General features: G+C 36.8%; 1 protein-coding gene across 4 annotated transcripts in view; it reads right to left on the reverse strand.

Annotated features, from left to right (window-relative positions):
- HCFC2 (host cell factor C2) overlaps positions 1-25,098 on the reverse strand; it is a 38,418-nt gene extending 13,320 nt beyond the window's left edge. For 2 of the 4 annotated variants that reach the window (XM_015567593.1, XM_006769349.2), the window contains exons 1-10: positions 24,823-25,098; positions 24,250-24,398; positions 22,638-22,798; positions 16,115-16,323; positions 14,600-14,684; positions 11,852-11,958; positions 11,559-11,747; positions 5,430-5,597; positions 4,839-4,891; positions 309-486 (exon numbers count right to left, since the gene is read on the reverse strand). In XM_015567593.1, the coding sequence (XP_015423079.1) occupies positions 309-486; positions 4,839-4,891; positions 5,430-5,597; positions 11,559-11,747; positions 11,852-11,958; positions 14,600-14,684; positions 16,115-16,323; positions 22,638-22,798; positions 24,250-24,398; positions 24,823-24,865 (1,342 nt within the window). In that variant the 5' untranslated portion in view covers positions 24,866-25,098. Of the gene's footprint in view, positions 1-308; positions 487-4,838; positions 4,892-5,429; positions 5,598-11,558; positions 11,748-11,851; positions 11,959-14,599; positions 14,685-16,114; positions 16,324-18,999; positions 19,086-22,637; positions 22,799-24,249; positions 24,399-24,822 lie in introns of those variants that run through there. The other 2 variants (XM_015567595.1, XM_015567594.1) reach the window with 2 other exon arrangements.
- Between the last annotated feature and the right edge of the window lie 469 nt (positions 25,099-25,567).

Here is a 25,567-nt window from a genome sequence, read left to right on the forward strand (position 1 = left end):
CACTGTCAGTGGCAGGGGGCTTCTTCCTGCTTTCCCTTTCGCCTCCCTGCATTGTGCCTACATATGCAAATTAACCGCCATCTTGCTGGCAGTTAACTGTCAATCTTAGTTGGCAGTTAATTTGCATATAGCCCTGATTAGCCAATGAAAAGGGTATCGTCGTACGCCAATTACCATTTTTCTCTTTTATTAGTGTAGATTTTGAAAATGGATCAAAACCATGTAACATTTACTTTTTTAAACACTCAAAAATTCCCTACCGTTATTATAAAAAGCTTTAGCTTTACTTAAAACACTATCTTTATTACCTTCATTTTTCCTTAGCATATCCACCATACAACTATTATGATTAGAAGCATTAGTTGCCAAAGGTGAATGTAAAACAGCATTAGAATCAGTTGATGATTTGAGATCTGGTTTGTTTTTCACTGAAGTCACTTTCATAGATGTATGTTCAGTTTTTGCACTGTTCATTATATCATTGATCTACAAGAAATAAAATAGTTTGTTGTAGCAAGCAATGCTCAATTGCATACAAATACATGTAAAAAACAAGCAAAATAACTTACAACTTAATGATTTTGAAAATAAATTAACCAAAATATGAAATAGTGTAAATTGTATTCTTAATTTGTAAGAATTATTTTTAAAATTTACATTAGTTTATGAAGACAATTTCTTTTTACTTAATTTCCATTCTCAAATGGCTTGTTCTAAAGGGAAGAGGGAGGGTATATGTTGAGAGGGGAAATCTACATTTTTATAAGTTGTAGTTACTATTTAAGTAAATATGTATGCAACACAGGAGACAGCACCACAGCTACTGAGTCTAACATTCTGGTCAAATTTTCTTAACAGGGATTAGACATGTATATTACAGATTTGACAACTACTAAAAGTAAAATCTCAGTTACATGGACTCTTCAAGCAAAATAATTATTCTGTGTAACTGAACTTCCCATATAGATATCAAGATTTAATACACAGACATATCAATATACTTTACCATTAAACATTTTACATAGGAATCATTTTAATTATATTTTATTTTTCTTAGTAAACATACTATAAAAAACACATTTAAACTTTTTTCTATTTCAAGTCATTAATGTGAATACAACTAGAGGCCCAGTGCATGAAATTCGTGCCCTGGAGGGAGGGTCCCTCAGCCCGGCCTGCACCTTCTCGCAGTCCAGGACCCCTCGCTCCTTACCTCCCGCTTGCTCATTGCTCCTTATTGCTCGGCTTGCTGCTCCTTAGCACTGCTGCGGAGGCGGGAGAGGCTCCTGTTGCTTCGCTCACCAGCCGTGAGCCCGGCTTCTGGCTGAGCAGCACTTCCCCTGTGGGAGCGCACTGACCACCAGGGGGCAGCTCCTGCATTGAGCATCTGCCCCCTGGTGGTCAGTGCACTTCATAGCCACCGGTTGTTCTGGTTGTTCCACCATAATGGTCGCTTTGGCTTTTATTACATAGACTAGTAACTTCGCTCTTTCAGCATCTCTCAGGGAGCAACAAATGGCACCAGGGCCAAGACCACAAATTCCCTCATTGTTATTGTTATCACTAGAGGCCCGGTGCATGAAATTTGTGCACTGGGGTGGGGGAAATGCCTTAGCCCGGCCTGCGCCCTCTCACAGTCCTGCGCTTTCTTGCAGTCCGGGACCACTTGGGGGATGTCCGCCTGCAGTCAGATATCCCTCTCGCAGTCCGGGGCTCTCGCAGTCTGGGACCCCTTGCTTCTTACTGTCTGCCTGCAGCAGAGGTGGGAAAGGCTCCTGCCACTGCCACTGCGCTCACCAGCCGTGAGCCCAGCTTCTGGCTGAGCAGTGCTCTCCTTGTGGGAGTGCACTGGCCACCAGGGGGCAGCTCCTGCATTGAGCACCTGCCCCTTGGTGGTCAGTGCGCATCATAGCGACCAGTCATTCCACTGTTCAGTCAATTTACATATTAGTGTTTTATTATATAGGATACTTATAGGTCCAATGAACCATAAAAATGATCTGATTTCATTGATACTCCAATATTGCTACTCCTTTTTAGTTACCTGTTTTTTGTTATTTTTATAACTATATTGTCAACTATAATTTCTCATGGTTCTAAGGAGACTTAATATGCCCTATACTTCTCTTCTAATTGATAGTGATGGTGCTACTGTTAATAAATAATGATGCTGGCCACAACCATTGGGAAGCATTATACTATGTGACAGGAATTCTTTAAGTTGAATAATATGACCCCTATTATTCATGAAAAAAATGAGATTCAGAGACCATAATCTACCCACAGTTAGGTAGTCAGTAACAACAGAGCTAGTCAGTAACAACAGAGCTAGAATTTGAACCAAGGTGTATGTCACTCCAAAGTCTCCATGTTATAATGTCTCTAATTTACTCTGCTTAAAAATCAGGTTCTATCTAGTCTAACTAGAATTGTTCAAAATGAGAAAAAAATAAGCCCTGAGGATTTTTGGTTAAACATAGCAGATTAAACACATTTCAGGAAATTCCTCCAAAAATCCAACTCAAATAGTCATAAAGGAATATCTGTCTCTAGAGAGGCATAATCAAGAGGGACAGCCCTAACTGGTTTGGCTCAGTGGATAGAGCATTGGCCTGCGGACTGAATGGTCCCAGGTTCAATTCCGGCCAAGGGCATGTACCTTGGTTGCAGGCACATCCCCGGAAGGGGGTGTGCAGGAGGCAGCTGATCAATGTTTCTCTCTCATCGATGTTTCTAACTCTCTATCCCTCACCCTTCCTCTCTGTAAAAAACCAATCCAACGCCCACCCCCCCCCCCCCCTTCAGTAAAAAAAAAAAAAAAAAAAAAAAAAAACAAAAAAAAATATTTAAAAAAAAAAAAAAGAGGGACAGAGTGGGAAATTATTATACTTCATTATAAACCTTGTAGTACTATCTAAATTTTTTTAAGAATCTATACTAAAAGAATAATATGCTAATTAGACCAGATGTCCTTCCAGACGACCTTCCCGATGAAGCCAGGTTGCAAGGGAAACCCGGGTCCCGGGTGTCTGCCAGTGGCCGGAGGGAAGCCTGGGTCCCGGGTGCCAGAGGGAAGCCGGTGCCAGCAGCCGAGGGAAGGAAGGCCTACTCTTGCATGAATTTTGTGCATTGGGCCTCTAGTAATAAATAAAATATAAACTCAACATATAACATATGTGTGTATATCACCCCTTAGCCATAGTTTCACTTTTTGTGATTTCAGTTACCTGCTGTCAACCAACCATGGGCCAAAAATATTAAATGGAAAATTCTAGAAATAAACAACTAATAAATAATTCAAACATTCAATACTGCACGCTATTCTGAGTAGCATGGTGAAATCTCCCGCTGTCCCACTCCATCCTGCCTGGATGAGAATCCACCCTTTGTCCAGTGTAGCCATGTTGTATACACTACCTACCCACTGGTCGCTTAATAGCCAACTTGGTTATCAGATGGGCTGTTGTGGTATCGCAGAGCTTGCCTTCAAATAACTCTTACTTAACAATGGTCCCAAAGTGCAAAGAGTTGTAATGTTGGCAATTTAAATATGCCAAAGAGAAGCTATAAAGTGTTTTCTTTAAGTGAAAAGGTGAAAGTTCTCAACAAGGAAATTTTTAAAAATCATATGCTGAGGTTGCTAAGATCTATGATAAGAACAAACCTTCTATCTGTGAAATTGTGAAGGAAAAAGAAATTTGTGCTAGTTTTGCTGCCGCACCTAAAACTGAGAAAAGTACAGCCACAGTACATGGTAAGTGCTTAAGATAGAGAAGACATTAAATTTGTGGGTGAAAGAATAAACAGAAAATGGGTCCCAACATGTTGTGCAGAAAGCACTTAGCCCATATGAAGTCTTTAGCAAGGGATCTCCTAAAACAAGCGACCACATTCATATAACCTTTATTACAGTCTATGGTTATAATTGTTCTATTTTATTATTAACTATTGTTGTTAATCTCTTATTGTGCCTATTTTATAAATTAAACTCTATCATAGGTATATATAGGAAAAAACAATATATAGTGTTTGGTACTATCCACAGTTTCAGGCATCCACTGGGGGTCTTGAAGTGTACCTCCCCACAGAAAAGGGGGGGATTACTTTATGTGTGTTTGTGTGAGTCTATTAATATGGGCTATTCAGAAATGACTGTATGGGCTTTATTTGTTATGTCCCCTTTTTGGCATAATAGTCTGTTTTGCTTATTACAGGTCCTCTGCCATGCTCAGAACACCTGAGCCTATATCTACATCATTTCCCTTGAAAAGAATGTACTGTGAATGTAAAGCACAGTTTTCCAGATAAAATCAGTGTAAATCCTAGTAAGCTTATTCATTAATCTCTACAAAAACCTACTGTGAAGCACTTCATAAACAAGAGAGAACCTCACACACACCGGTGCTCAACTTAGCAACTCATATTCTTTGGTAAACAAAATACATAGTTAAAGAAATATATTTCATATGTATTGTAAAAGTACACCTTTAGAAATTTAAAATGTGTATAATATTTAGAAATGGCAAAAGTATAAATAATGAATTAGCCTCTGATGCCATGTGTAATGAGGTCAGGGGTTTTTAATTCAGGCTACTGTCACCATGATCTATAGACCTTACTTTAAAAACAGCTACCTGAGCATCATCCTAAAGATTCTGCTACTACTAGATCTGGGGAAAGGCTTGGGAATCTATGTGTTTATTTTTTAATATCACAGGTGATTCTGATGTACAGCCAGGATTGAAAACTCCTGTTCTAAGGTAATATGCTAACAATATTAAAACATGGGACTGTAACCATACACATTCATTTATCATCCTAAATTTTTTTAAACTTACACTGTTAGGAATGATGCTATTACTGTCCTGTCTGTGAGGTTCCATCCTGACTCCTGCAAGAATAAGAAAGTTCAGACTGATATGATCTAAATTAGCTTCAATAAAATATATTACAATCAAAAAATTTTCAAGAGTTACGTTAAAGGTTAAAAAGTAGTTGTCTTTATCAAAGTTTATCTGCTTTCTTAGTAATTGACTGAAATCATTTCTTGGGGAACATGTAAAATTAAACTTGCTTTTATTTTCCAAGTACCTGTTAGTTAAAAATATTTGGGGGGTGAGGGGAAGCCAAAATACATATGAAAGCTAATTAAAATCATCTCCTGGAGTTAAGGAGCTTGTCAAATTAAGAAAGTCCATCAAAATGAATTGAAGAAGAAACAGGCTACCCTATATATCTGAGTTCTACTACATTGTAATTGTAAAACAGTCAAGTTACAAAGTTGAAACACAACATAGTTGATTTACCAGACAGGAAACATCATATAAGATTTCTTACACCAAGGCCTACTAATAGGCTTTTTAGTATCTTAAAAAAAAAAAAGCATACATGCTATAAGTGTGACAATTTATGTTAAGTATGCAATTTACCTTGCATATTTGTTGCTGCTGAAGAATCTGACGATGAAGCTTGGTATGGCAAGTCGGTATTCAACTGCAAAAGATAGCCCTCAACTGTAGGCACTTCATCCCATTTGACATGAAAAGAGTTGGTAGTGGCTTTGATCAGTTGTACTTGTGATGGCGCTGGTGGTTTCTCTAAAGAACAATATTGGTATTGATATTATAAGCTTCAAATGTGTCAACAGTTTGCCTATAAAAGTTTGTGTAGACCTGGAGCTCTGAAAATGTCAGCAATGAATATTTCATCTGTTTACCAAGAGGAAAAAAATGTACTCAAATAAACACAGCTATGGAAGGTCAAGTGGAAACAGTTTGGGGTTCTACTTTTTAATTTAATCCTTTATATATATAAATTTTAAAATAATGTAGTTCCAACCTATTTGAATCATCAGATTAAGAAAAAAAATGTTTAATCCTAGAAGTGAGGGGAAGTATTACATAGTAATAGCTACATAATTTTACCTACTCTAAGTTTTTCATTTTATGAGTCAATTTTTAGGCAACAGTATACATGTTAGAAATACTGTTAATGCTAGGTGATTTGGGTATGATATTTTGGAACAACAAAACCTCTTTGAAGTTAATACCCTTTCATCAAAACTTGTACTATCCAAAACAGGTAATTACTGTGATATAAAATATTACCAACATTTCTAAAACAAATAAAAATTACAGACACTTAGAACTTGAAAAAAGGAACTGAGATTATTTCTACGATATCCTTTTCCTCTTTTAGTTTACCTGCCAAATCACAGAACTCACAATTCCAGAGGTAGTATGTCACATCTTTGCACAGTTATATAAGACAATTAATTCTTCTAGTGAACTGAAATCTATAAATGATAACTTAACCCCTACAGAGTACATCTAACATCTCTTTGTATCTTTTAGGGTAGCAGTCAACAAACTATAGCTCATGTGAATGTTTTGTAAATGAAGTTTTATTGAGGGTATGCTCATTTTTTTATGTATTGTCTGTGACTGCTTTCATGGTACACCAACAGAGTTGAGTAGTTATAACAGAAACCATATGGCTTGCAAAGCCTAAAATATTTACTACTTGAGCCATTACAGAAAAAATTTGATGGGCCTAATTTAGAGGATAATTAAGCCTAGATCCTTTAACTATTCCCATGTATATTCCTCCATGACCCTATTAACAATCCAATTTATTTATGTTACTTAAAGTACAGCAACCTATGCCTGAACAAAAGTATGGTTACAGGAGGTAAACCAAGCATTTAACAGAAGTTACATGAAGAGAGAAGAGAGAAAACAGTAGGGTGCAAATCAATGAAATAAATCAAGAAAATTCCCAGAACTGAAGACCACGAAATTCCAGAAAGAGTCCACTGAGTACTCAAAACAATGAATTAAAAACAGGCACACAACAAGCACATCATCATGAAAATTAAGAACAAGTTGGGGATGAAGAAAAAAATCCTAAATGTTATCAGGAGTGAGGGGAAAGGACACATTTAAAAGGAGCAAAAATCAGAAGTGGTTCAGATTTCTCAACAAAAACACTAGAAGCTTGAATACAATAAAACTTTAAGCAATAAAATAAATAAATAAATATTTACTGAGCAAAAAATAAAAAATAAAAAAATAAAAATAAAACAATGTTTTCAAAATTCTTAAGGGTAATGATTTCTAATGCAGAATTATATTTCCATGCAAACCGTCAGTTACATCAAAAGGGAGACTAAACACATTTTCAAATAATGCAAGATCTCAAAATAAATTGTCACCTATGCACCCTTTTCCTGGGATGTGTTCCACAAAAAATGAGGAAACTAAGATAGGGAAAAACACAGGATCCAGGAAACAGGAAATCCGGTACAAGTGAGAGGCAAAACATATCCCCAGGAGGATGCTGAAGGGAGACTCCAAGATATATAGCTATGCTCAATCTGTGGAGAGCAATCACCCAGATTGAAGCAGAAGTAATCTCTTCAAGATGATGAAATTTGATAGAACATCTGATGCATCTAACCATAAGGAGATGAGAGAAAATTTAAGCAAACAACAGAGTATGGATTGAATTAGTGGTAAAAAACATACAAAACTAAAACAAAAGTGATAGTTATTAATCCATGGCAAATAAAAAATAGGACAAGAAAGGTATTCAGCATACTCTATATGGCCCACCGGTGAACAATGTTTACATAGTCATGCTATAAACATTGAATATTCCTCTAACAAAATGTTGGTGTATTTATACTGAGAGAATAGGAAGTAGGGAATGGTGGGGAAAGATAAATCCTTAACTTCTATAGTAGAAAGTGAGCATATTATGCCTAAACTGAAAAAAATCCAAGTAACAGTATACGCATGTTATATGTAGAAATGGAAGTAAATATCAAAGAAGAATGAACAGAGTTAAAAATAGATGCTTGTGAGGCAAGGGTAATGGGAGGAGAGTGGGAGCAAAAGACCACTATTCATAAAAAGCCTTATGAAATTATATTACTCTTTTAAATATCATCAAGTGCACAAAGTTTAAAAGTGAAAAAAAGCAAAATGAAGAGTCCTCATACACCACCCACAAAATTGATGCTAACTTATCAAAAGGAAAAGCAAAATGGCCCTTATGATTAGTGGCCATAATTACTTTTATTTTATTTTTTATTTTTTAAGTATCTGCCCTCTGACTCAAGGAACAGACAGAGAGAACCTGCCCTCTGATGGAGGGACAGACACAGAGAGCCATAATTACTTTTAGATAAATATTCATGTCTAACGCCTTTTATGGAAAGATTTATGGGAAAAAAAATGGCTATTTAAAGCCAATGACTTTTATCCTTTTAAAAGTCCCAGATCCAGGGCCCTGGCTGGGTAGCTCAATTGGTTATAGTGTCATCCTGATGCACTGAGGTTGTAACTTTGATACTCTGTCAGGGCACATATAAGAATCAACCGATGGTCTTAGCTGGTTTGGCTCAGTGGATAGAGCGTCAGCCTGTGAATTGAAGGGTCTCAGGCTCAATTCCAGTCAAGGGCACATGCCTGGGTTGTGGGCTCAATCCCCAGTAGGGGGCATGCAGGAGGTAGCCAATCAATGATTCTCTGTCATCTTTGCTGTTTTTCTCTCTCTCCCCACCCTCTTCCAATCTGAAATCAATTATACACACACACACACATATTTTTTTTAAAGAATCAACCGATGAATGCATAAATAAATGGAACAAGTCGATGTCTGTCTGTCAGTCTCTCTCTCGCCCTTCCTCTCTCTCCCATTAGTAAGTAAATAAAAATAAGTGTTATAAAAGTCATAGATCTCTTAGAGACTCTGCTTAAAGTGACATACCTGCTACTGAGAAAAATTTACATGCACACATTTTTCTTCCAATCTCAGAGACTGAAGCTTATCTTTGGACTTCACTTAATAATTCCCAGTTTCAAATATGAATCAGTTCATTGGATTTTCTATATTTTTCTCCCGCTTGCTAGTATGTGCTTCTTTCATAGTCTCTTTTTCCATTTATTATTTTTTCATTATCTTAATTTTAAAATCAAACTGTTTTTACATTACCAAAGTAATATATGCTATTATAGATAATACAGATAAGAGAGAAAACCTTTAAGAAATGTCTGACCTAGCCCCATAGATAATATTGTGGTACACAGTGAATCTTTCAAGATTTTTCTGTTTATACACTTTAAAAAACATAGGTATGTTTTATCATCTGCTTTTCTCATATAACAACACATATTACATCTCCAGATCTGATTTTTCTACTGGCCTCCAGACTTCTTTATTAACTAACCTGCCTACTTGATCTTGTTATTTCATGGTCTAGCACAGTCTAAATGGAACTCAATTTTCCCAAAGCTTGTTTTCTCATCTGTCTTCCCCATTTCAGTAAATGGAAATACCACCACGTTTTTCCTGCAAAAAACTTCATCCTCCACTCCTCTTTTTCTGTCATCTGCCACAGCCAATTCATCAGCCAGTTCCATCAACAAGAACTCCAAAATATATTCTGAATTTATCCATTTCTCCTCATCTCCACTGTCACCACTATCATCTGACTTCCTTGTCTACTGCAAAAGCCTCCTGTCTCCCATGTGTGCACTTTTGACCGCTGTCATTTATTTTCCACACAAATGCAGTGACTGTTACAAAATGTTCAACAGATCATAGCATGCCTCTCCTTCAAACTAATAAGTAACTTACTATTGTACTTTAAAAACAATTTAAACTCTACTATGGTGTTGGAGGCCCTACATGACCTGTCCTATGGTCACGTCTCTAACCTCCATTCCTGCACTCTCCATTTTTCCTCAGCTTGAATCTGTTCCCAAACATGTCAAGTATTCCCATCTTAGGGCCCTTGCACTTGCTATTCACTCACTCCTCTTCTAGTTTTCCTCCAGCTTTTCACATGGATGGCATCTTCTCACGATTGGGATTACATCCCAAATGCCATCTCATCCTTTTCTAACCCCCCATTCTGAAGTAGCCACCCCTCCCTTCATTCCTAGTAACAACACCACCCCCCCATCACTATCTCATTGTTCTCTGTCTTCACGTACTGACCAGAAACTTAGCTTATTTTATTAATTTGTTGGATTATAGCCCATCATCTCCCTGCCCTCATACTCTCTTAGAATATGAGATCTCTGAAAGCAGGGAAACTATCAGTCTTGTTCATTGCTGTATTTTTAGCATTTGGAATAATTTCTGGTACACAGCTGTCAATCAAGAAATATTTATTGAAAAAATAGATGTGAGTTCCATCTTTAAAATATTTTTGGTGTTATAATACTTTTTTAAAAAATCTTTTTATTTTGGAATAATTTTAGATTTATAGAAAAATTGCAAAGAATTCTCATATATCCTTTCCTGTTTCCCCTTAATGCTAACACATCTGTTAAAACTAAGAAATGAACATTCAAGGCCCTGGCTGGTTCAGTTGGTTGGAGAATCTTTCTGATACGCCAAGGTTGTGGGTTCAATCCCTGGTCATGGCACATATAAGAATCAACCAATTGATGCATAACTAACTGGAACAAGTCAATGTTTCTATCTCCCTCTTCCTCTCTCTTTAAAAAATCAATTTAAAAAAGAAGTTAACATAGACTACAGACTATTCAGATTTCACCAGTTTTTCAATTAATGTCTTTTTTGTTTCAGGATCCAATCTAGGGCATCACCTTGCACTTAGTCTTCATGTCTCCTTAGTCTCCTCCAATTTGTGACTATTTCTCAGTCTTTCCTTGTTTTCCATCATTTTGAAAATTTGAACAGTACTGTTCACACAGTCTGCAGAATAGAATGCCCCTCACTTTGGGTTTGTCTGATATGTTCTCACAGTTAGAATGGAGTAATGGATTTTTGGGATATCACAAGGGTGAAGTTTCTTCTTATCTCATGATATGGGAGGCAGGGGCAAATGATATCAACATGACTATCACTAGTGATATGAACCTTGATTACTCACGTAAGGTGCTGTTTGCCAGTTTTCTCCACTGTAAAGCTTCTATTTTTCCCTTTCGTACTCTATTCTTTGGAAGGGAGTCACTAAATCCAGTCCACCCTCAAGGAGAGGGAAATTAAGAAACTCTCCTGGAGTGGGAAGTATCTACATATATTATTTTTTCCATGAATTTTTTAAATCCTCCTCCAAGAATATGCTTATTGATTTTAGAGAGAGAGGGGGGATAGGAGGGAGAAGGAGAGGAGGTCGAGGGAGAGACTGACAGAGGCAGAGAGAGAATCATCGGTGTGAGAGAGAACATCAATTGGTTGCCTTCTGTACGTGTCCTGACCAGAAATCAAACCCGCAACCTAAGTATATGCCCTGACCAGTAATCAAACCCACAACCTTTCAGAATATGTGATGGTGCTCCAGCCAACTGAGCCACTCTGGCCAGGGCTCTTCCATGTATATTTATTTTTTTTGTATTTTTTAATTGCTGATAGTACTACAGATGTCTCCCATTTCTCCCCTTTTTGCCCCCTCCACCCATCTCCTATGTATTTTTAATTATGGAAAGATAAGCAGTGGAATAAAGTCTCAAAAGAGGGACATTATTCCAATACTTATTTACCTAAAGGAAAATTTTTATCTGTTGAATATTCTTACCTACCAGTATCAAGATACCAAAGATCCTTGCAGCAAACTTGACTATTCAGTGCTTTTCTGTAGCCATCTCTTCCACTCCAAAAATACAATCGTGTGCCAATTGCAACAGCACAGTGCCCAGCTCTTGGTCTTGGTCTTGAATTTTTTTTATCTTCCTGAGAATCTGATACTAGGGTGGTCCACTCTGCTGTATCTAAAAAGATAGAAATATCCATGACTAATCTGTTATTCTAAAACAAAACAAAAATATTTTTGTTAATAAATTTTATTTCAATAAGCAACTCTTAAAAGACTCACCCAGATTTAGGTAAGAAAATGAACTGGTACATTTCCATTCACAATCATGAGATGAAGCCTCAATATTTTCCCCCTTATGTGGAACCCATCCTCCAAAAATGTACATCCTAAAAAACAAACAAACAAAAAGAACATAAAGTAGTTAAATTTTTTCCTAAAGCTTTAATTTTATTATTTAGATTTAAAATCCTAATAATAGACTTAAATGTCTTATTTGTTGACACCAAGCTATAGAACTATTCACTCACTTGTCAATGCCAAGGTAATGGAAATAAGATAATGAATAAAGTAGACTTCTTTTAAGAGCTTACAATTTTATGAAGCAATAAATAATCAAAATTATCTCTGGCAAGTTATTCAAAGTGGGGAATATTTCAATTATTATACATTTGAAAATCAATACTGATGTAATATATACTAAGGGTATCTCAGTCAGAAAGATACTCAAATGATCCATGACATTCAAAGTCAAATTTAGAATATGCATATAGTAACCAAAGAGGATTAAGTTTCTTATTAGTCTGGCCACTGATATCACTCAAATAAAAAACTTTAAACTATGTTCTTCGGACCCTCGCGGTTCTTGAGACACCCCTAATGGCTAATGAAGGAGAAAGGCTCATCCAGTAGAGCTTGGGTCCCATGTGACTTCAAGCTAACTAGAGAAGCTCTATTTTTAATCTCTTATATATTAGAGTTCCAATGAAAAGCTACATTTTATAAAAGGGTTTTGCTGTTTTAAAAAATGTCTACTTTTTAAAAAGAACTAATGAGTCCTAGCCGGGTAGCTCAGTTGGTTAGAGCACTGTCTGGATGCACCAGGATTGCAAGTTTGATCCCTGGTCAGGGCACATACAAGCATCAATCAATGAATGTATAAAAATGATGTCTCTCTCTCTCTCTCAAATCAATAAATTATATAAAAGGGTTTTGCTGTTTTAAAAAATGTCTACTTTTTAAAAAGAACTAATGAGTCCTAGCCGGGTAGCTCAGTTGGTTAGAGCACTGTCTGGATGCACCAGGATTGCAAGTTTGATCCCTGGTCAGGGCACATACAAGCATCAATCAATGAATGTATAAAAATGATGTCTCTCTCTCTCTCTCAAATCAATAAATTAAAAAATGTTTTTATATAAAACAGGTTCTAAATTACAACTAGTTGTTTCCTAAAACATATTTTGTTTGTCTATTTTGAAAAACAAACTAATAAATTAGATGACAGAAGGAGACGACTTTGGGTGGTGAACACACAATGCAATATACAGATAATGTATTACAGAACTGTATACTTGAAACATATAATTTTATTAACCAATGTCACTCCAGTAAGTTTAATAAAATTTTGTTTGTTTTCATTTGTTCAGTCCTCACCTGAAGATATTTTTCCATTGATTTTTAGAGAGTGGAAGAGAGAGGGAAAGACAGAGAGAAATATAGATGTGAGAGAAACACATTGATTGGTTGCCTCCTGCACAAGCCCAAACCAGGGAGGAGGAGCCTGCAACCAAGGTCTGTGCCCTTGACTGGAATCGAATCTGGGATCCTTCCATCCACAGGCTGCAGCTCTATCCACTGAGCCAAATCGGCTAGAGCAATTTAGTAAAAATTTTTAAAAAGAACTGATGAGGATCTAAATTACAACTGTTTCCAAAAACACTGCTTTTAGGGTAAAGTCCCTATTTAATTAAAAATTTAAATTTTATTTTTAAAAATGCTAGTTCAAGCCCGGCTGGCATGGCTCAGTGGTTGAGCATCGACCTAGGAACCAGGAAGCCACGGTTCGATTCCGGGTCAGGGCACATGCCCGGGTTGTGGGCTCGATCCCCAGTGTGGGGCGTGCAGAAGGCAGCCGATCTATGATTCTCTCTCATCACTGATGTTTCTATCTCTCTCTCCCTCTCCCTTTCTCTCTGAAGTCAATAAAAATATATTACAAAAACAAACAAACACTAATTCTGGCCAGTGGTACACAAATAAGGGCACTTACTTGTTGACGACAGTAATAGCTAACCATTAAGTGCCTCTATGTACCAGGCACTGTTTGAAATATTTTAAATGTATTAACCCATTTAATTCTCCGGACAACTTTGTGAAGCAGGTTTTATTATCATCAGCATTTTATATTTCAGAAAAGTGAGGTACAAATAGGTTAGGTTTCCTTGCCCCGGGGTCATATAGCACAAACAGCAAAGCTGGGACTTGAACTCAGGCAATCTAGTTTCAGAGTCTGTAGTCTAACCATAACTCCATCAAAAGTATAACCATGGAATGCACATACTGAGTAATAGCTGAGTACAAATCAAGCACTACCAAAAATATGTAAAAAGAAACAATGAGGTGTGTCAAACCTGTCAATGGAGGACTGATCACTTTGACTACACTTTGAGTTACACTTACGTAATATGTACTCTGTGCAAGGCATTGTAAAGAATGTAAAGAAGTAAGAGGCAGCATGATAAGAAAATGGCACATTAAGCATTTTAGCTTCTGTAGGCATATTTTTTTAGCTTCAGTAAGCACAAACATTATTAAATTCAGTAATATATTTCTAAGAAACTAGTAGCATTACTCTTCTTTGTGTATATCTTTTTTTTAAAAAAAATAAATCTTTATTTTTTAAAGTATTACATATGTCCCCTTTTTCCCCCATTGCCCTCCCTCCACTCTCCCTGCCTTCCTCTGAGGTTTGACAGTCTGTTCGATGTTTCTATTCAGTTTAAAAACAGTGAAAACAAAAAGGAACCATACCTGTTTCCTATAACACTGGCTGTGTGAAGGCTTCGTGGAAGTGGCACTGTCCCTTTAGTTTCTGGTTTTGACCATGACATAGTTTCTAAAAGTAAAGATAAGTACACTAGCAACTTGATCTAATAGCAGCAAACTATCTCAACTTGCAGAATTTTAAAAATTAAAACCAAAAAGGTCTTACTAAAATAAAGCAAAAATATTTCAAAACTGTTACTTGAATTTTATTTTAAACATTTCCAACTGACATAAATTGCTAGTCACAGAAATCTATTTACACTTTATTGTTAGTACTTGTAATAGAGAGATGTATTTAGAATGCCATCAATTCTGAATTGGGATATTAGGGATTTTAATATTTTAAGTAAGAGTACACTGGGCAGAGACAGTCAAAAGTAAGAGGCATACCTACTCCCCAATTATTTATTCCTAGGATCTCTTTAAAAAGGGCTACTCAAGCCATGGCTGGTATGGCTCAGTTGGTTGGAGCATCACCCCGAGCATTGAAAGGTTGCGGGTTGGATTCCTGTTGGGGAGCATGCAAGAAGGCAACCAATTGATGTTTCTCTCACATTGATATATCTCTTTCCCCCAGCCCCACCCCCCTCTCTCTCATCAGTAAAGAGCATATCCTTGGATGAGAATTTTTTATTTTTATTTTTTTGGATGAGGATTTTAAAAAAAAAGAGGTACCCAAGGTTTTTCGCTGACTAGCAGTAACATTACTAATGCTACATTTCCTGTAGATAAGAGTAACGATATAAATTTGATCATCCCCAACTGGGACACTTCAGAATGAAAGTGGATGCTATGGATAATTACATGGGATAATAATCATGAACTAGGACCATTAAAGCAAACCAGGACATATGGTGATCCTACTGACAGGAAATACAGGAGAGTCACTGTCATAAACACCCATTTGTTCAATCTAATTGATTGGCAGGAACCATTCACATCACACCCTGCTGCCCCTGGTGATATCTACAGTGCTAGTCCTATATAATAAAAGCCTAATATGCTAAATGTCCAGTCATCCATTCAACCAATCAAAGTATAATATGCTAATGACATGCTAAGGCTGCTCAACCACTTGCTATGATGTGCACTGACCACTGGGGGAAGACGCTCCAATTAATAGGTGAGCTTGCTGCTGGGGGCTGAGCAAGATGGGCCAGACACGCCCTGGAGCCCTCTCATGGTCCCTCCCCAGCTGGCCAACCTCCCGCTTCCCTCCCTGGCCCTGATTGTGCACTGGTGGGGTCCCTCAGCCTGGCCTGCACCCTCTTGCAATCTGGGACCCCTTGGGGGATGTTGGAGAGCCGGTTTCAGCCCAATCCCCCAGGCCAGGCCGAGGGACCCCACTGGTGCACAAATTCATGCACCGGGCCTCTAGTTATAAATAAATCTAAGTGCAACTCAATCAATACTGTAATAAAAAATATTTTTCAAAGCAATTTTTATATTTGCTTTTATCAATCATAACCAGTTATTGAGCCTGAATCAAGTTAAACTTACCTAAGTCGAGTTGCCATAGGTCATCCAGGCGAGCACCACACATTCCACCAAAAACATACATTTTAGGACTTCCAGAATCTTTTTTGCAATATATAACAGCTGTGTGAGATTCTCTTGGCGAAGGCACAATCCCTTTAGTCACTGGAATGCTCCAACCCACAACACCAGAACCATGCTGTAGCTCCAATTCATAGAAATCATTTAAATATCTAAGATATCATTAAAAAAATGAAAACATTAGCATAATGTATACCTTTCATTTTTTTCTACCTATAAAGGTAACATATGCTTACTATGAAAATTCATATAGTACAGAAAAACATTATGAGAGCAGAAACCCCATACCTAATCATCAACACATATTTACCAAACACTACTGTGTATCAGGCTCCCTTCTGGGGATAAGTAGAACAGAAGAGATCTAAAAAATTCTGCCATTATTTAGCCAACACTCTTGTCCATGACAATAACCATTATAGTTTTAAAATATAGCCATAAATCCTGGGACACTCTTCCCACCAAGAGGTATGGTCTATGTCCTCTCCCTTGATTCTGGGCAGGCCTGTGACTGCTCTAACTAGTAGTGTATGTGAAATGACATTATGTGACTTCTGAGGCTGAGTCACAGAAGGCCAATGCAGCTTCACTATGAAATCTTGAACCACAATGTAAGTCCAACTATCACACAACCACCATCTAGAGGAGCCATATGTAGGCACAAAGGATGACAGTCCCAGCTGAGTCCACCCTTCAGCCATCTCAGCTGAGACATCATACATGCAAGTTACCATTCATGCATTCCCATCTGAGGGCCTAATCATTATTGCTATGTTCTGTCTGAATTCCTAATGCACAGAATCCTTGAGTGTAATAAAATGGTTATTTTGCATCACTAACTTTTAGAGCAATTTATTACCTGATATGAGATTATAAAATATACTACTGATAATAATTGGTAAGACTTCTCTCTGTGTGGATATCCACAAATGTATAAATGAGGCATATTACAAATGTTGTTTTGCAAGTTCTCTTTCTTTTTAAATTTTCACTCTATAATGTCCTATAAAACAATGTCCTATACCACTTTTTTACTTTTGGAACTGGCATAAACTTCTTATCTGTGACATGAATGTTTTCAATAAAATAATGTTTACAGAAACCTATTTCCTATTAAATTACTACTCAAATATGAAAGCAAAATTAAAACATTAGAGGGATATAAAACTTCCAAGTTTAGCCATATAATTGTTTTAGAAAAAAGTGATTCTAGATGTCAATCAGGAAAAATAAAAAGAAATCCAAGAAAAAATACACTGAATAAGAGAAATAGAAGAGCAAAGAAAATAGCAATTTATAATTATATTTAAATTGATGTTGATAACTGTGGTTGTGAGGTCTAAATAATCACTAAGAAAGACTGACCAAAAAATTAATTTATTAACATTATTTCAATCTAAAATAAGATTTAAGAATACATGGAAAAAGGAGGTAAGCATAAAAAAAAGGCTTAAAGGTAAAACTAGTAACCTATTCCCAAATGATTTTTAAGAAAACTACTTTAATCTGATTAAAGATATATATTAGAAACCTACAACAAATATCACAATTAATGATAAAAAGATAAATATACCAATGAAACAATAGAACCTAGCACAAGAGTTGACGAACTTTTTTGGTGAAGGGTCAAAAAATAAACATTTTAGGCTCTGCAGGTCATAAAGTCTGTCACAACTACTCAGCTCTGCTTTTTCAATAGAAAGCAGTCAGAGTCAATATGTAAATGAATGGGCATGGCTATATTCCAATAAAACTTTATTAACAAAAAATAGGTAGCAGGCCAAATTTGGCCCACAGAGTAAGTATAGTTTGAACTCCTGGTCTAGAGAGCCTAGATAAAGACCCATTTATTTGAGGATAAAGATATGACAGAGATAGGGCTGCAAATTAACCAGAAAAAAATGGCTTACTTAATAAATGGTAGTGGGAGAATTGGAACTCCATTAGGAAGAAAAGTAAACAATAGTCACAAAAATACATTCTAAATGTATTAATGTTTTAAACAAAAAACAAAGTTGTAAATGTACTAGAAGAAAATACCTAAAAAATTATTTTTATAGTTTTGGAGTAAAAGAGTCTTCCTAAACAAGGTATAATACCAGAAAGCCATAAAATAAAATATTGTCAAACTTGATAAACACAAATAAAAACTCTATAAAAGAAAAAAGGAAACAGAAGATTTGGAATGAGTATTTGGAACATATTAAACAAATATACAAAGAACTCCCAAGAGTCAATAATAAAACTGAAATCCATGAAAATATGATTAAAATAATAAATGAATTCAGCAAAGTCAGAGGATACAAGACCAATATACAGAGACCAACTGTATTTTGATATACTAGTAATGAACAATCCAAAAATAAGAAACCAAACCTATTCACATCATCGAAAATAATAAAAAATTAAGTATAAATTTAACAAAATAAGAGCAAGACTTGTACACTGAAAGCCTCAAAATATTGCTGAGAGAAACGAAAGAAGGTCTACATAAATGGAGAGACATTCCATGCTCATGGATTGGAAAACTCAATATTAATAACATAGCAATTCTCCACAATTCAATCTATATATTCAACACAATCACTATCAAAATTCCAACAGAACTTTGTGCAGAAATTGGCAAACTGATCCTAAAACTTACATAGAAATGTAAAGCACCCAAAATAGCCAAAACACTCTTGAGAAAGAATAATATTTAAGAACTTACATCTTCCAATTTCAAAACTTACTACAAAACTACAGTAATCAAGACAGTGTGGTACTGGCATAAGGCTAGACATATAGATCAATGGAACAGAATTGAGAGTCCAAAAATAAACATTTACACTTTGGGTCAATTGATTTTCAACCAAGATGCCAAGGCAATACAATGGGAAAAGGATAGTCTTTTCAACAAATGGTGTTGGGACAACTGTATAGCCACATGTAAAAAGATGAATTTAGACATTTACTTTCCCCCAGGAAAAAAAATTAACTCAAAATGAATCATACATATACATGTAAGAGCTAACACTATGAAACTTTTAGAAGAAAATAGAGGAACAAATCTTCAAAAGCATGAGATAGGCAGAGTTCTTAAATATGACATTAAAAGCCTGATCCATAAAATAAAACATTAATATGTTGGGCTTATCAAAATTAAAAACTTTGTGCTTTAAAAGATACCATTAAGCCCTAACTGGTTTGGCTCGGTGGATAGAGCGTCGGCCTGCGGACTGAAGGGTCCCAGGTTTGATTCCGATCAAGGGCAAGTACCTTGGTTACAGGCACATCCCCAGTGGGCGGTGTGCAGGAGGCAGCTGATCAATGTTTCTCTCTCATCGATGTTTCTTACTCTCTATCCCTCTCCCTTCCTCTCTGTAAAAATCCAATAAAATATATTTTTAAAAAAAGATACCATTAAGAAAATTAAAGACAAGATAGACTGGAAGAACATATTTATAAATCACATTTCTGATTAAAAACAAACTTGCATCCAGGAATATAAAGAATTCTTACAATTTATAATGATAAAAGCATAATATGCTAATTAGAACAGGCATCCTTCCAGATGTCCTTCTGGACGACCTTCCGGATGACCTTCTGGATGAAGCCAGGGCTGTGAGGGAAGCCTGGGTCCCAGGTGCCTGCCGGCAGCCAGAGGGAAGCCCAGGTCCCAGATGCCTGCTGGGTCCCAGGTGCCAGAGGGAAGCTGGTGCCAGCAGCCAGGGAAGGCCTACTCTTGCACGGATTTCGTGCATCGGGCCTCTAGTTCAATAATAAGAACATAAACAACTTCATTTAAAAATCAATGAAGAGTTGAATAGAAATTTCACCAAATGGCTGAAAAGCACATGAAAAGATGCTCAATATCATTGGTCATTAGGAAAATGAACCACAACGACATACCACTACATTGGTGACAATAAAAAAGGCAGACAATAACAAGTGTTAGCAAGGAAGTGGAGAAACAAGAACCTTCATAAATTGTTGGTGGGAATGTAAAATGAAATAGTCACTTTGGAAATAGCTTAGAAGTTCTTAAGAACTTAAATATAAATTTACCATATGACCCAGTAATTCTTGTAGGTTTCTAATCTAGAGAAATAAATATATGTCCATACAAAACTTTGTATGTAAATGTTTACAGCAGCATTATTCATAAAAGCCCAAAACTGGAAATAATCCAAATGTCCATCAATTGATAATATAGATAAACAAATGTGCTATATCCATGCAATCTATACAAAATAGGAATTGCAAATGTCCAAAAAGCAATTAATGAAACTCATTTCCAATTTAAAAAATATCAAAATAAAATCATCTATCTATATATATAAAAGCCTAAGCAACCAGCTGATCAGCCGACTGCTCAACCGGCCGGTAGCTATGATGCACACTGACCACCAGGGGGCAGATGCTCAATGCAGGAGCAGAAACCCCAGGCATGGAAACATGGAACAGATTGATGAATCTCAAAGGGAAGGGAAGAGGGGGGAGGACGGAAGAGATTAACCAAAGATCTTACATGCATACTAGAGGCCCGGTGCACAGATTTGTGCATCGGTGGGGTCCCTCCGCCTGGCCTGTGGGGATCAGGCTGAAAATGGCTCTCTGACATCCCCCGATGGGTCCCGGATTGCGAGAGGCGCAGGCCAAGCCAATGGACCCCACTGGTGCACGAATCTGTGCACCAGGCCTCTAGTGTAATATATTCATCAATTAGCTTAGCAACAATTAAGAAGAGTGCCACAATTCAGTATTGCCAAGGGTGTAGGCATTCTTGTACACTGTTATTAGGAATATAAATTGTCTTTCTCTTTGGAGACTGACTCAGGAGTATCAGGAGTACCTAAAAAATTTAAATGTAAATACCCTTTGACATCTCCTCAAATTCCACTTATAACTATAAGTCTTACAAAAATATTTATACATGTGCCAAGACTAATACCAAAAAAGAAAGATATTTAAATGTCCATCAGCAGGGGACTGGTTAAGTAACTTGCATAATTCACACTACTTTCAGCCTTTAAAAAACAAGGTCAATATATACCTGCTGCCATGAAAAGAGCTCCAAGCTATAGCCTTAAAAGAATAAAACAACAAAAACAAACAAGTACGCATCCAAAGTCACAGAGCAAAAAGAAAGATCCCACTCCTATAAAAGAAAATACATGTCTTTGTAGGATTAAATTAATGTTTCCAATTCTTCTCTCCCGTAAGCAGAACATCTATCCCTGGAATCATTCCTGAAGGCTTGGCCTTATGACTTGCTTAGACCAATGGAATGTGAACAGAACTGAATGTATTAGCTTTAGTCAGAGGCTTTAGAAAACACTGCATGTATCTATTTGCACCCTCAAGTAGCATAAACTCGGGAAGCTTGCAAGCTACATACAATAACTTAAGAAAAGTTGACTAATACAATGTATTACATGAAAAAGGTCCCAAAAGATACATATCAAATTGAATTATGTGTTTGCTTATGTGGGAGACATTGATGCTGTGAGAAAGAACTTTACATACTTTCTAATTTTTATGAGTCTCTATCTAAAAAAAAACTGTTTAATAGAAAAAATGAAAAAAAGACATGCTCAAAGTAAAAGTATCTGCATTAGTGTGGTAGAATAAATTATTTTTCCTTTTCTCCAGTTTCCAAATTTTCCATGTTTTAGTAAATGTTATTTTTTAAAGTTTAAAAATAAAAACTAAGACTCTAACATTAATTTAATGTAGTAAAAAGACCCATTATCATGGTCATAATAACTACTGTACTATGTACTGGTGGCAACCTCAAAGTGCTTTGAAAATTATGCCAATGATCTTTTTTAGCCATCACAATGACACTAAAAGGTAGGTATTTAATCACTCCGATTTCAATGAAGGAAAGCAGGCTTAGATTACTTCTACTAAAGGACACACATAGTGAGCAGTGAATCAGAAACAGCCTTTTAGATTCTAAATCTCCAAATCCTGACTGCTATAATGACAGTGTGATCAAAACACTATGTGAAAACAAAAGAGGTAGTGATTCTGTTTGGAAAAAGAAAGGATTGGTTCCAAAAGTATTTGCCTGTGTGAACCATTCTAGTAGCTTTCTGTGCGAATAATGGAAATGATGACCTTCATTTTGTAGTCAAATATTTGTCACTAAATTCCCAGAGAAATCAATGTGAAAATAACCATTTGTTACTTTTCATGATCATTTATGTCAACCAAAATACATTAGCAGGTTCAAAAGATACAAATATATTGCTATAAGCAGTTATATTAGTATCAATTTAATAAGTATTTCTGATGAGAAAAGGCACAGTTTTGAAAACATATACTCCAGGGACTAAGGAAAATATAAATGCACACAAATTTGTTCTGTTAAGTTATGCAAAAAAGGCTAAGCTTCATCCATTCTAATAATTAAAGATGGAAGAAACTAAATGTTCTTAATCTTATCATAAGCATTTGGCCTGAAAAAGGATCAGCATACCTGGGAACATTATTATTTGAATCTTCACTTTCATTTGCCAGGCCACCAAACAAATAGCATTTGTTACCATACAAAGAAAAGCTATGTCCAAGCCGAGGACAAGGAGGTAAACCAGAAGAAGGGGCATGGGGTTTCACTTTTTTCCATAACCAACGACTTGCCTAAAAAAGAGCATAAATACACTCAGACAAAATCAGGAAAGTATTCCTATATTGCTAATAGTATAAAATCATACTACTGCATTTAAATCTGAATCCAATCAGAAGGCTCCAAAAAGGTACTTTTGGGACAAATGACAATTAAGCAAATAACTTCTGGAATTAAAATAAATGTTTCAAAAGAAATTCTGTCTAATCTTCCATATTCATAAATTTATTTTAAATATGTTTTTATTGATTTCAGAGAGTTAAGGAAGAGGGAGAGAGATAGAAACATCAATGATCAGAGAGAATCATTGATCTGCTGCCTCCTGCACGCCCCCTATTGGGGATCGAGCCCACAAAAGGGGCATGTGCCCTTGACTAGAATAGAACCCGGGACCTTTCAGTCCCCAGGCTGATGCTCTATCCACTGAGCCAAACCAGTTAGGGTCATATTCACAACTTTATACAATGGCAAATTAAGCTTATAAAAATAAACACTAACAGTCCTAAAATATTTTCCAAATGAAACATTAAATATTATATATAGCTTTAAGATTAAATGTAATTTTTAGTCTTACTTTCTGAAATTAGGTACTCCATTAATGGTATATATTTTATCCTTTAAATAAGCACAAAGACAATTTAACAAATCAAACTCAAAAACTTATTCTCTAGCTATACATGCTTTCTAAAACGATTTTTAAAATTAGTTGCTTGCAAATAGGTATAATCCACCTACATCTGCCAATTACCAGATGCTCTCATGTTATATTTTTAGGCTTTTGTATTTTGGTGCAGTTCTTCAACTTCAGCCTGCAACACAAGCACCTGGAGGGCTTGTGAAAACATGGATCATGGCCCTGAGAACATATGCACAATTCAGGAATAAAAGTCAATTAGGTCTGTGACAGTGGACTCTGGTTTAGTAGATTGTCAAATTGAGAAAGGGTATGTAAAACTGCTATCCTTCTTTTGTATGTCTAGCCAGAAAAAAAAAAAAGTTTAGTGTGAGGGTAACTATTTCTATAACTAAGGCAGAGGTTTACAAAGTATTATCTGGGGACCAGCAGCAGCAGGTGAGAACTTGGTAGGAATGCATATAGCGAGGTTCCACTACAGACAATATTAATCAGAATCTCTGAGGCAGGGCCCACCCACTTATGTTTTCACAAGCCTTCCCAGTGCTTCAGGGTAGGCTGAGGTTGAAGAACTGCACTAAAATACAAAGCCATAAATATGTAATATGTACAATGATGCTAAGTAACAGATATCTTAATGATACAAATGTTCCACTGGGTATTGGAAAAAGATTACATTAAAAACCAATTTTTCAGTGAAGTGGAAATAATTTCTTCTGAACTATACAAGGTGAAGCTCACACTATTTTCAGTATGTTAATGAAATATTTTGAAAAATTTTGAAGAATTATGAGCAATATCATTGAAATAATAAATCTGAAATACACTTACTTGTAACTCATATAACTCATTGCTGTATCTTCCATATTCAACCATTCCCCCAAATACTAATATTCTGGTACCATCACAGACAAATCCATGGGCAGCACAGCCTGGAGGGATGTCTCCTCTAACAGCTGGTAGGAACCACTGATTTGTAACTAGTTGCCAAAACAGAAACAAAATTAAAAGCAATTATTTTATTTATTTATTGACACTTGAGGGGGAGGGGCGCGGGGAATGGGGGCGGGGGAGAGAAATAAACACTGATTTGTTGTTCTACTTATTCAGGTATTTATTGGTTGCTTCTTGTATGTGCCCTGACCAGATATCAAACCTGCAACCTTGGCTTATAGGGACAACGCTCTAACCAACTGAGCTACCTGGCCAGGGCCTAAATGCAATTTATCACAAACTATGAGTATGTACTTTATGTATATCATCTACATCAGTGGTCCTTAATTGGGGATGATTGTGCCCCTCACCCAGGGGCAAACTAGAATTTTTTAGTTGTTATAACTGGAGGGAGGGGGATGGTGCTACTGGCTAGTAGTGGGTAGAGGCTATGGATACCGCCAAACTTACAATTAAGTACAGTGCAGTCCCCGTCCACAAAGAATTCTCTCATTCAAATGTCCATAATGCTGCTGCTGGAAATCCCTGATCTACATCATGTAGCTCTTACGAAAACCCTGCTGGATACCATCATCTCCGTTTTACAAGTGAAAAATCTGACAGCACGGATTCTAGGAAACTGGCGGAACAAAACTCAAACCAGGTCTAACTTATCCCAAAGCGAAAGCTTTACAACCACATTGTCAAATCACGTTTTAAAAATGTTTTCTATTGACGTTGGAGAGAGAGAGGGAGGTAGAGAGACACAGAGAGAAACACATCAGCTGGCTGCCTCCCACAGGCGCCCCCACCGGGATCCAACCCGCAGCCGCGGTGTGTGCGCCCGGGCCCAGGACCGAACCCAGCACCTTTCCGTGCACAGGACCGAGCTCCCACCAGCCGAGCCCCGCCGGCCGGGCAGGGCCCAGACAACTTTATCACTTCCTATGTCGGGGTGCCAGGAGAAGGGGAGGGTGAGAAAAATAAAATGCCCCCTATTCCGCCACCGTGTGAACTTTCAGTGACCACTACGACTGAGCGGCTGGGTCCAAGAGAGGGGACTGTGGCCCAGACCCCACATTCAGGAGAATTAGCCTTACACCAAGGAAACCGGCTGCTCCCGGCAGCGGGCGCATTTACAGGTGGGCAAAATGAAACCCCGACTTCCTTTCTAACCCTCAGATTTATTTTAACCCAATCAAAACATTTGAGCAAC

This window comes from Myotis davidii, unplaced genomic scaffold (assembly GCF_000327345.1).
Source record: "Myotis davidii unplaced genomic scaffold, ASM32734v1 scaffold120, whole genome shotgun sequence".
NCBI lineage: Eukaryota > Metazoa > Chordata > Mammalia > Chiroptera > Vespertilionidae > Myotis > Myotis davidii.